The 13,210-nt window shown below is 39.6% G+C and overlaps 1 protein-coding gene across 1 annotated transcript in view; it reads right to left on the bottom strand.

Annotated features, from left to right (window-relative positions):
* plxnd1 (plexin D1) overlaps positions 1–13,210 on the bottom strand; it is a 76,663-nt gene that overhangs the window by 52,000 nt on the left and 11,453 nt on the right. Inside the window, exons 5-7 of the mRNA XM_086213658.1 lie at positions 7,895–8,024; positions 5,242–5,419; positions 4,896–5,004 (exon numbers count right to left, since the gene is read on the bottom strand). Coding sequence (XP_086069784.1) covers positions 4,896–5,004; positions 5,242–5,419; positions 7,895–8,024 — 417 coding nt within the window. The remainder of the gene's footprint in view (positions 1–4,895; positions 5,005–5,241; positions 5,420–7,894; positions 8,025–13,210) is intronic.

The following is a 13,210-nucleotide window of genomic DNA, read 5'->3' on the forward strand; positions in this document are numbered from 1 at the left end:
TAAATGTAAGCCTCTTTGTTATTCCTCTCTCTTTTTTATGCTATTAAAATACCTATAAATTACCTCGCACCTACACATAGACCGCCCCCCACACACAGATAATCATAACCTCTATACTTAGCCTAAAGCTGACAGTAAAGTCAGTAAAGTAACCCTGTGACACTGCCCACCCATAGTCATAATGATGGTGCGCGTGCACGCGCGCGCGCACACACACACACACACACACACACACACACACAAACACACACACACACACACACACACACACAAGAACACACTAAACACACAGTCGGGCTCAGCACTCTCAGGGCCTCTTAGTAGACACAGCGGTTAAACACACATTCTCAATCACGTCTCTGTCAAAGAGAAATATGTTCAGAAGAAAAGATCAGTTTCAGAGGGACAAAGAGCGACAGAGAGAGGGGAGCAAACAGACAGAGACGGATGAGAAGAGGAGAGAAAAAATAAAGGAAAAGTGACAAAAACCTGAAACAGAAGTGGATAAATGAAATAGAGAAAATGTGTTTAAGAGAGGGAGAGGAAGAGCGAGAGAAAGAGTGCATACACAAGCGTACACATGTACACACGGTTAGAACACATACTTGTGCGTGTGTGGTGCTGAGAGACATGAAGACAATTATAGAGCAGGTTAGGTGGTTGTCTTCTAGGCTGTTTGGTGAGAGTGGAATGCTATCATCTGGTTGTCATTAACACTTTGCCTAGTGACTGCTTTGAATACACCGAGAGAGAACTTTCAACACACACACACACACACACAAACACACACACACACACAAACACACACACACACACACACACACACACACACACACACACACACACACCGTGGCACGTACTCTCACAAACATGCAAAGTGATTTAACCCACCTGACATATCAAGTATAACTGCCTTTGTGGGGGTTTAGTTGAAACCTCAATAAAAATAAAGATAGATTAAATAGCCACATTTATCTTGCTTTATTAAGACTTTTTTTTATGTGTACTCCTTTCTAATATCCTGATTAGTATTGAGCATTCACAAGGGACTCACAGTCTTAGGACAAAATTGATGCATTGGAGCTAAGATAACTGGGAATGTCCTCTCAAGAAAAATGACCTGATAGGAAAGCAGGAAATCAGATGACGTCAACATATGGTGAGAGAAACTGTGTAATGAGAAAGGTTGGGTATGTTGAGGGTTCTCACAAACACTAGATTTGCTGTTGTGTGTGTATATACATACATATACATATACATATATATGTATATATGTATATGTATGTATATGCTAATCAAATGTTTGAGTGCCTAAACCGATCTGTCTATCGGACTGACATGACATGCTATCATTGTACAACCCTAATGCTTATGAGGTGTCTGTATTTTTCAGATGCTTGTCAGATTCTGAATGTGATTGACATGAGTTCCAATTTATTCTTAAATAATCTACAATTTCAAATGAGAATATAGACCCAGACTATAAAGATGTTCTTTTCATCGAACCCTAGCTTTAGTTTCTATTGTGGGCTAAATGCAAAACAAGGAATGCTCTCCTCCTGGTAAACACTCACATCTTAAAAACTCCACTCCAAAGCTTGTAACACATGCTTTCTGTTAAAAAAATTCCATTCTCAAACTAAGTTGAGATAACCCTGCAAACAACATTAAGATTATTTTCTCTGACTTGAAAAGGCTCTTTGGAGCCACAGATGACATGATTTAACTGTTTTCATATGCTGAGTTGTATGTTTGTCTGAACTGTGGGCCGGTTGCTTCTCTTGCATGCCACTGATGGTTTCAGCTGTTCTCAGATGGAGAGTTCTCAGTTATTGGATTCCAATAATTAAAAAACTACAAATTGTTATATTAATCAGTGTAACCTGGAAAGTTGTTTCATTCAGTTAGATTTTGGCTGTCATGTTTCAGGGAGTTCTTCTAGCTCTGTCAATTAAACTGCAACGGTGTGACTGCCTTTGCAATATTTTGTGATGACACTTTCCATACAATGGAAATGTTCTGGCATTGTTGTCTAATCACACTCTTGAAGACTACATGTATGAGAACAATATATCAATTCAAATGTTTTAGGAAACAGTTTTTTTCATTATACAGAAAACAAAGAGAGTATCTGGTCTGAATGAGTAGAAGTGGGTCACGAGGCTCTATTTAGGGATTGTTTAAAAAACAGCTTGAAGTGATTAAAATCAGATAAAATATAGCAGCTCTACAGTTTGCAACCCAATGCTCATCCTGTGAGAATGGCACTTTGCTCATTATCACCTTCAACAAACCATCGTCTAATTTCACACTCCTGGACCTCACCGAGCACAGAGGCACGTGCGCACATGTTGAGCACACACACATACCTGCAACTGCAGTGTTCACACCTTCAGACTGTTTTCACAAAGTGAACAAAAGGGACACGCCCTAATGGTTTCAATCTGAAGGAATCATTCAACACACAGACAGACACACACACACACACACACACGCACACACACTGATGCCCCTCTAAGCCTAAAATCTGCCCATCAGATAAAGTGGATCCTCTGACATGGTCTAACATGCAGGAGGAAGCCAGCTGGATCGCCTCCAGATATGAGAAAACCCTCTTTGTGACCAGGCCATACAAGTCACAGTCCTTCACAAAAACAAACATCAATATGACCGGCCAGACATACATATCCAATTTCCTTAACGTTTACAGCATATTAATCCAACATTTGGTCTTGTGCTGAGAAACCTTGAGCAGGCCAAATATACAATAAGTCCTCCAAGGGATGTGTCAGCAGTATTTACCCACTGAGGCCTAAATAGTAAGCAGGGAAAAAATAGACAGGCAGCCAGGGACAAAGCGGAAAGGCCACAGAGACAGAGAAGAGAAGCTTTACTGTTGTGTCCTCCAGCTATATGTGCGCTACAATGCCATAGAGGCTTTCACTGACATTTGGACGACATTTGAGTGATGCTGTCGCTTGGCAAAGCCCTCCCTTGAGAGATAACGGTATCTTGGTATATTCAGAATAAATTTAGAACGGTTTATTTTCAAGGATCAAATCAAGTAGTCAGTGGGTCAAGGGAAGTGACTTTGTTTAAGTTAAACTCCCACTTTCTGTACATTTCTGTACTTTCTGGATTTGTGCATGTGCATTCGGGAGGGAGGGTCAGACTGAAAAAGATCAGAGTAAAGGATTTAGTTCTTGCAACTTAAAGAGATGGCTACAAATTATCTTTTTTGAAAGTAACAGATGAATATACATTTAGTTTCAGTGTGACTGAGTTGTTTCAGTGTCATTGCCATTGTTTTTTATTTGAGGCAGGCGGGGGCGGGGGGGGCATGTTACTATGAGGCAGAGTTCTGGAGGCTGGGTGGTACTGCTGTGATCTAATGCCCACAGAGGAAGAAAACATATGTTGTTTGTAATGCACACTAATGACAACTAAACAACACTGTGTCATTACGTCAGTAGATGTTGGCTCTCTAATTATTGAGTGAGACGTTCTTTCATGTGTCCAAAATAAACAAGGAGAGACAGCAGAGTCCAGAGGGATCATATGTACGTAACTATCTATTGAGTGAGAGATGTCAGTTACATGTTAAACACACGTTTGTCTCTGTGGGATCCTTCCAATGATGTTGTCAGACTTATAATACCAATCTTCACCTGCCAGCAGTAATAAAATTTAAAAAAAAAAAAACTCTTTTAGTGGATGGACTTTGATGCAGATAGTTGCCCCGTATGCTAGCTGCAACTAGCTCCAAGATTTTAATTTTGTCATCTTATCGGTTTTAAACCTGCAGCCAAAAACATGTCAAAGGTAAGTTAACATCATCCTACTACTTTTTCTGAGGAAAAGAAAAAATCCTAGCTAGCTGCTACTATTTCGTGGTTGCTAATGTGCCGTGTTGCTCCACATTGTAATGATTAAAATAATTTGTGTCCCTATAAATCATGATAAATCTTGATCCACACACATTGGATAATATTGGAAACTACTGGAATTCAAAGTACAAAAATAATTATCTCAAAGAAAAATTACTGCCCTCAAAATATTACTTCAAAGTACAGTAATAGTACTTCAAGCGCAAGTATTATCAGCACAAGGTAATTTAAAAGTAAAGAGGTTCTTATACATTTTCACATCTGTGATTTTAAGAGATGAAATACCTGATTGGTGCCAATTCTAAGAACTGGTGAGCACCTAAAATATCCCAACAGCTTTTACATAAACAATAACAAGCATATGGTTTAATCCTTTTACGGGTCCTTTCATGCTCAGAGATATGGAGAACAGAAGAAGTTGTCCATCCAGCCATTTTCTACCACTTATCCTGTTAAGGGTTGTGGGGGGACTGGAACCGAGCAGCCTTTGGGTGAGAGGCGGGGTTCACCCTGGACAGGTTGCCAGTCCATCGCAGGGCCAACACATATAGACAGACAACCATTCACACTCACAGTCACACCTATGATCAATTTAGAGTATAATTAACTTCATCCCCTCTTGATGTCTTTGGACTGTGGGAGGAAGCTGGAGTATCCAGAGAGAACCCATGCGGGCACAGGGAGAACATGCAGACTCCACACAGAAAGATCCTGTGCCTGAGCCAGGGCCCGAACCCGGAACCTTCTTGCTGTGAGGCGACAGTGCTGACCACTGCACCACCGTGCCGCCCCAGAGGTTGTATAAAACAGAAATTGTTAAATTGCATTTTAGTAAGCCCACAAAAATTTAAGTCATAACAATTATTAAGTAAAAGTTACTTTTAAGTACTGCATCTACTGAATGGATTTGGTAGTATGAAAATGTACAAAAGCACGTTTGGCAAGCTTCACTAACCGTAATACATCAATAACTTGAAATAAATAGGGGTGACAATGTGTGTGACTCACGATGTCTTGGGGTTTATTGCTCCAGTCCTCTCACAGTCATAGATGATGAAGCTCCCAGATACCACAGATGTGCCATTCACTTTTATTGCCACAGAAACAGTCAGATGATCTGCAGAAACAAAGGCATGTACACAACGCTGCATGTTCAAGCTTTTCGAGATGCTATCACAGTCATAACACAAACTAGACAGCGAGACGTCCTCAGGCTGCACGGACTTTGTTACATTTTGAAAGATGAGAGGGGAAATTACATCGATAGAACATCTTGTAAATGTAAAAACATGAATCACATGCTTTAACTGTATTTATATTGTGTGGGGAGATATAGCTGATGGCGCTGTCTCACCTGTGCCTGGGAGAATTGGTTGGTAGTTTTCCCGAGGGAGAAGAGGACAAGTCTGGATCTGAGCAGGGCCATAGTCAAGGTGCACTGTGGCAGTTGTAGAAAACCCTGACCCATATTCACACTCAACCTGAGAGCCCACCAGATCAGGGACGCTGCCATTTATTAGTATCCCGACATACTGTGACAGAATCAGATAGGATTACAAATTAAATCCTTTATGCCCACACAAAAGGGTGCTTACACTGCTGCAAGATTTCCAGGAGTTTAGTAGAAACTTAAATGTAAGGAAGAAACAGATGGTACAACGTTGTATTCTTGTCTAAATTTGTCTCCGTGATGAAATATGACAGAGATGTAACGAGATATATAACACCTCACTGACATGCCTGAATTTCAGCTAAATGATTTCAATGTGAGAAAAAATAAGAGAAGGGAGGCGGGTGGAGGTGCAGCAAGGAAGAGTAAGATGAGATGTGTTCTGCGGCTCAGCAGATATGAACTGAAGCGACAAGGGACATGTGCTAATGTCTTAAAAATCCCCTCATTGTTCGGTTGAATTGATCATTTCCTGGCGAAGGCTCTGACTTCCTGCCTGCTGCTTCCTGTTTGGGGCGACAACCTTGACACAAGCTTCCTGTGACTCTGAAGAATGCCGTTGATTCTTATGGCTGGAAGAACTATTACAGCCAGCCTGACCTACATAACAAGCAAATATTCACAATTAATGAACCAATTAATGACCTGTCATCTCTCAGCTTCATCTCATTATGAGGTGTAATTAAAGGTCAAATATATTCCAAGTGTCAAAATTCGGAGAGGCAATTATCACATTGTTGTTACGCTTCAGTAATGTGAGATGGTGCCTGGGAAAATTAAGGAAAACAACAGTATACATGTCACACTCTGAGTATGACACAAGCTCCTTTTATTATCCTGACAGCTTTGATTAAAATCAAACAGGAGGTGTGTCAGTATTACATTCTTCCTGATGATTTTTTTTTCATCATCAAAGTCAATGAACTTGCAGCACCATCTTGGTCTCAACAAAAGTTTCTGTGTCAAGAGACTGTTGTGTGTTTTTGTTTCATTCTTTGGACCATTTCACAGTTTACGTTGTCCTTTTTCTGTCTGTTGGCAGGGATGCACAAAAACTACTGGTATGATTTTCATAAAACTATGTGGAGTGGTGGGATTTGGTTCAAAGAAGAAAAATACATGTTGGAGCACTTCAGAACCATGAGGCTGATGTATGAATTATTGAAAATTTTTGTTAACATTATGATGGCATTTAATTGCAAGATAGTTTAGTATTGGGTGACATCATACACAAAGCGGAAGAAAAAAAATGTCTGCTTAACTCGTCCTAAAAGCCACAATTTACACTTTTTACGGACATGTTTTGTCAGAACATCTGCATATTTGTACTTGTACACAAATTGGGACAAGAAGGCACTTGGACACCTCTGCCAATGTGACCTCAGCCAAATTCAATGTAAAAAAAAATAAAAAATTCCAGGTTTGCTGAAAAACATAGGGAAAAGCAATGAGTGACAACCCTGGGTTCAAATACAATCTCTGAGCTGAATCCTCTTCGATCAGGCAGCATCATAAGGGCAATCAATTGCAGTGACATCCTCCTGATTCAGATCAGCTGATTTAACTGCTGTTCTGATGTCATAATGTGTAAAAAACTGGACTGAATTTTCTGTTAATCTCACTTCTGCTTTTAACTCATGTTATAGTTCAAACACTTTATTTCATCATCTATTACTCTGAGTCACTCCTGTAAAAAAGAAAAACTGCAGTTATATTTTTTAACTGTTTTTTTGTATTCTAGTTACTCAAATGTGCATTAAAAATTTGCCACTACACAAAAAATAAAAAGGCATAGTATCATTCCAGACTGTGACAATCAACAAGCACCCCCTAGTATGTAATGTAAGGAAAATAATTCTATTTTTTTGTGCCTTATTTTCATTAAAAAAAAAACAAAACAGTGGCAACATATAAACAAATTGGCATTTCAATGGATAAAATTAATGAATTTTTTCCAGTCATGATCAGGGCTGGTTGATTAAATGACTGTTGAATAAAATAACACACTTCTTTGTGTTTGGGATAATGTAGATTAACGACAGAAAGAAATATATCACAATGTTTTTTTTACATTATAAATAAAACACTTTTTGCTATCCACTATCAGAATTAAACTACACAATATAAGGCCTGAACAAATAAGTCAGTAAGGCAATGAATTGATTCTGGTTTAACTGTTGCTATTGACCTACTTCACAAACGTACTGCTTTACTATTCCAGATTCAGTAACTGTGGATACAACCATATGTCATAGTATTATATGTGCAATACATCTAACTGGAGACTACAGCTATAAACTGAACTGTATGACACTCAACATACATGTATATTAACATACGTGATAAGACTCAACACAGGGTCTCAGCCAGGAAATAATAAAAGTGGTTTAATAATAGTGAGGTGTCATGTTATAAAGGGGCCTTGAGAAATTCAATTACAGCTTTAAATACACTGTACACATTGTAGCCATGACTCAATGAGCCACAAAAGTCAGATGTATTTGACAGTTGAAAGCGGTATGATGGGCAGCAATAGCATGGAAGGTGTTGAGGGTACCTTGATATCTGCCGAGATGCTGATCTCTGGGGGTGTCAGCATCATAGATGGACACTGCTGGGAGCCTTCGCCCATGCTGATCCAGGAGCGAGCCAACAGCCCCTGGGCACACTCCTTCTGGATGGTGCATCTGGACAGGGAAGCACAGGGAGAGTTTACTGTCTTGTTAATGAGGTGTAAGTAGATTACAGCAGAATAAAGAGATTCAGTCTTACACAAATGGGTCATAGAAAATATGTAATGATATTAAAATAACAGCCCAGTAACTGAAATCTGAATATTACTCAACACTTGTCCTTGCTAGCCTACACTTAACACTGTCTTGCGTAATATGTTTCATCAGAAAATTCTGTCTTTGAATTTGATCATCTCATTTATAGTAAAAGCTCATCAGCAGCCAGTGGTCAAAACCAAGTCATCTATCTGATGAGCATGGTCTTACATGAATGCTGAACTTACAGGTCAACATTTGATCCTTTGTAAAGAAAAGGACTTCTATGTTTCCACTCCAGGACAAATTCCAACCTCTGGATATATGTCGTGCTCTGGTCTCCTAAAGTCAAATTCAAACCTCGCATGTCAATTTGTCTGGCTCAACACAAGAGACTGCTTGACTCTAGGTCACACACATTGCTATGGTAACCCATCCCGCAGGCGCTAAGATCAGACACTGCTTAACAGAAGCTGAATAAGAAAACTACTGATTCTTAATCCGAACGGATCGACAGTCTGTTCAGCCATGAATGTGTGAGTTTGTGTGCTTGTGTGGACATGCATAAAGCATACAGTGTATGCCTAATGAATCTCAGGGAGAGGAGTATCGTAGTGGGGCATTCATCAAGCATGGTGGCCTCATACTCTGACTTCTGCTTTACTAATGAACTTCTCTGGCTCTTGGCACAGAGCTTAGTTCATCCGCAGTGCTGAATACTAGGACAAAGTGACCTCAAAATGAGGAGAAAGCTAAGAGGCCCCATTTAGCAACATCCTAAGACACTAGAGAATGGCACATCCCACTTCCTACTCACTGTTTAAAGATAAAGTGTGTGTCTATGTACATGCATCCAATAAGTGTATGTAACTGTGTCCAATGAAAGTGAATGTCCAGATTTTAGTCCCATTGGAATTGAGGGACTGAAGGATCCTGAACCAAAAATAGAACTGAGTAGCACAGAAGGACACACAAAAAAATCCCTCTGGCACAAACAATCTCATAACTCAACAAATTCATAGTCCAACAGATTTAAGGATCAACACTCTAATGCACTGAAATTGCATAGGCACCAAAATATCACCCGACTGTGTTGAAGTACAGCTAAGGATTTCGATACACTCATGATGCTCATTACATTTTCATTTTGAAAGCTGATTTTTGAGAGTGGCTGGTTCTTGCCAGAGATGTTTTCATTCTGCTGTCAGTATAAAACCTGACTGTCAGTATACAGACAGTGTGTCCAATTAGTAAACTGATAATGAAGTGACTTGATGGGGGATTTAGCATTTCATTGTGAAGTCTTAATTAAGAAATGATGATCTCAAAATTAGAAAATATTCATTTTTTATTGGCTGTGATATTCGTGATATGACTTGACTAGATGTGGAAAGTTCAGCAATCTTATGTGTGATACGGAACATGTTTGAACACGTTTGAACGTGTTTGACCGTTCTCTCCTTAGCCACTCAGTGTTTTTCCTTGAAGTGTTTTGGTGTTCTCATTCAGACTACACTCCATCTAGGTGACTAAAAACAAACAAACACAATGAAAAAAGCGGAACAATTCATGGGAATTTGATTGAAATCCCATTGTGGATGTAACTGCAGGAGATCCATTTATTGCTAAAGGTAAAATGAGTCACAGCAGAATTTATGAAAGACTTACTGGTTCTACTGAGATGCTTTTACTGTCAAACCTAATTCTCCAGCAGTGGAAAACTTTTTAAGGACTGTAGTTGGACATTTTGACTGTCACCATCTTGGTATACCATATGACATCACCATATTTGAACAAGTGAGTGGATACCACTGAGAGACACTATACACTGACTGACACTGGCAAACTAAATTTGGCCAGTTCTGTACTGCGCAAGGCTGTTTGTTGATACAGCAAATCTATTTTTAATATAATTACAATTGTAATTCATGGTTATAGTTTGGTGTTAGGGGGCAGCATGGCTCACGGGTAGAATGGCCATCCCCCCACCCCTGAACATAAAAGCAGTATAAAAAATGGATGGATGGGCGGGGTGTTATATGATGGGGTGTTTATGTATTTTTAGTAGCTAATTGCATACGTGTCCAGATTCAAAACAGATAGTAAGAGTAACCTTCAGTAATTTTGTTGTAGGAGAATTACTCTGTGCAAATTTTTTATGATAAAACACATTAACACTGCATTCAAATTGGTTCTGGAAATCTGAGTTTACTAAATGTTACACATCTTAGTTTTGACTATATATAGTCAATGACGGCTTTGTTTGCTTGTTATGTACACCCCAAACAGCAAACATTGTTGGTTTTGCTTTTCTTCAGTAAATATTAAATGAAAAAAATGACAATTTCCACGATGTTTTGAGTCAGATGGCAATAACTTTCAAAATAATCACTATCTCCATATTGTTCAGCCCTGTATTGATGATAATAGTAGCCCACTCGTGTTGTAGACAAAGATCATAGCAGCAATGTGAACATATTTGCTTTTAACGTTTATCAGACCAGGTATTTTCTTACCAAGTTTGCAGGGTTTTAACTGAACTTGTAACTTCTTCTTTGGACATGAAATGTTGTGCAGCTCATTTTGATCTTAGTAAGCTAGTCCCAGTGGAAATATTTAAAGCCATGTTTAAAGTGCACGTAACTGAAAAATGCAGTTGCCTATGGGTTGCTTTGGTCTCTTCCATGTATTTGATGTTTGTAATTCTTTTTTGTTGTCTTTTATTCTGTTTAAACTGTAACTGCTTTGCTGTATTGGCCTTGGAAAAGAGGTTTCAATCCCAAGGGATTCCTGGAAAAACCCTCAATGTAAGTTCTATATTATTCCATTTCTGCAGGGAGAGATGAAATGCACATCAAGTCTGAAATGGGTATGTAACCAAACTCTATCCAATTGGTTTAAGGCATTTCAGTTAATATATGAAGTGACAGTAGATCACCATTAATCAATAGATGATACATTTAATGTTACATAACCAAACAGCAGCTTTGTGACTAAATCATTTGTTCATGGTGAGCAGCAGGAATTAATGATCCATCCGGCATTAATTCATGCATTAAATCAGCATGAATTTATGTACTCAGTATTTGACTGTTTTCAAGATGGAAATAAAAAGTTTCACACACAGCCCTATCTTTGAGTTTTTCATCATAAATGTGAGAACTAAGGATTTTGCACGTGTCTTTTGAAACCATGGAGTCAAACACCACTTCGACTTAGGTTATAAAAGGTCAAAATATGTTCCTTTTTTTTCTAAGGAGGAGAATATATTTAGATTATCAAGTAAACTCCAGATTTTATCTTTAAGTCCTCTCAGATGCCATTTGGAATAATAAATTGATGTAGGCATGCAGGAAATGTAATCTTACAATCTTAAAAGAGAAACATGCAGATGAACATCCACAAATGAGGGAGTTTTGTAAAAAGCTCTAAAAACATGCCAACCTATATGGTGATTTAATCAGAAACTAGTGAGACAAGACAAAATACTTATTCTTTTAACATTTTTCTTGGAATTTGTTCAAGGCTGGTCAGGTTATTCACTCAAACAATTTGATCAAGTGCAGCAGCCGCAAGGAAGAATTAATTCATGGTATTATTCTGCTCTCTAAAAAGGTTTAAGAAACCACAGAAATTAAGTAGAAACTCATGCACACACAAACAAGCTCCTCATCTGCTCACTGCTGACTCTAAAAGCTTTTCAAACAGCTCCTTAAAATAAACAGAGTCAACATATGCAGCTAAAATATGACCTGAGAAAACTCATCACCTCCTAAGTGTCTGCGTCAGATAAGGTGGAATACTGTTAAACAGCACGAGAGCATATGAGCGGATCTCACACACGAAAACACACACAGAAACACACACATGCAGACAAGTATGATAATTTGTGAATCCCTAGGACAGCACATGAAGCATAATTTGATTCAAATAAAGATATTAAAGCCCTTTCTTTCTGACATGTGGCAGATTAAACCAGTTCCAGAATGAAAAGAGTGATCAAGACTTTATCTCTGGTGGATAAATGAGATCTTCTTTCAGACTACAATGACAATTCCAGCAAGCGAACAGACATGTTTTCGTGCTCGGCCTCCATGTAGACATGCTGAGAGACGTCAGAACCATGCATAAAATCAAACAGACACCCACAGAGACAGCAGTGGGTTCTCAGATGGTGAGATAGTTCTTGAGTGGTCCTTCTTTTTTTTTTTCAAACTGAATTCAGAGGGACAGTGAGGTGATGGAGGAGAGCATCCTCCCCCACACATCGACCCCCTGATCCCACAGGCTCTGAGGCCACAGCGCCAGCCCAGCGGCAGACTTGACTGGCCAAACAGTGCATCAAACACACACGCACTCATGACATCAGCTCCCTGGCCTCCCAGGGCCAGACAGCGACACACACTCATGCTGACACTTATACACTGGCTTACACACTTTGACATTTCCTTGTCAAAAGAGCCAGTGTGCACTCTTCCCTCCCACCACCATCATCACAATCAACGCTCCTTTGTAGCGGGATAGAGAGGAGGACAAGGGCACTGGGGGAGGAGTAGACGAGGACTACAGAGTCAGAGAGGGAGGCTGAGAGAGGGATGACTAAATTCTCAAAGCTACTGGAAAATACAGAGGAAAAAAAAGGGGAAGCCGAAGACAGAGAATCACAAGGGTAAAAAAATGCAGTGAAGCGGGAAAAGGACTGGAATAAAGAGACGACAGATAGATAAATAAAGAGAGGAGACAGGGAGATGACAGCGAGACCATCTGACCACACACACACACACACACACACACACACACACACACACACACACACGCTCCTCATCAGTTCCACTCTTCCAGCTCTGAATGGCCCATGGCGATGCCAGAGCCTCCAGAGCTGCAGCACAACAAAACCAACTATCTCTTCTGATCTGCTCTAATCACCAGGCAACCAACTAACTCTCTCTCTCTCTCTCTCTCTCTCTCTCTCTCTCTCTCTCTTTCACACACACACACACACACACACACACTCACACACACACTCACAGAAATAAACAACCCGATGCTACACATATTCTCCCCTAAAGCCAGTCAACACAGAGCCAGAGAGCTACTTCTGACAG

Source organism: Aulostomus chinensis, chromosome 9 (assembly GCF_037954235.1).
Source record: "Aulostomus chinensis isolate RoL2024-O1b breed Wild chromosome 9, RoL_Achi_v1.0, whole genome shotgun sequence".
Taxonomy (NCBI): domain Eukaryota; kingdom Metazoa; phylum Chordata; class Actinopteri; order Syngnathiformes; family Aulostomidae; genus Aulostomus; species Aulostomus chinensis.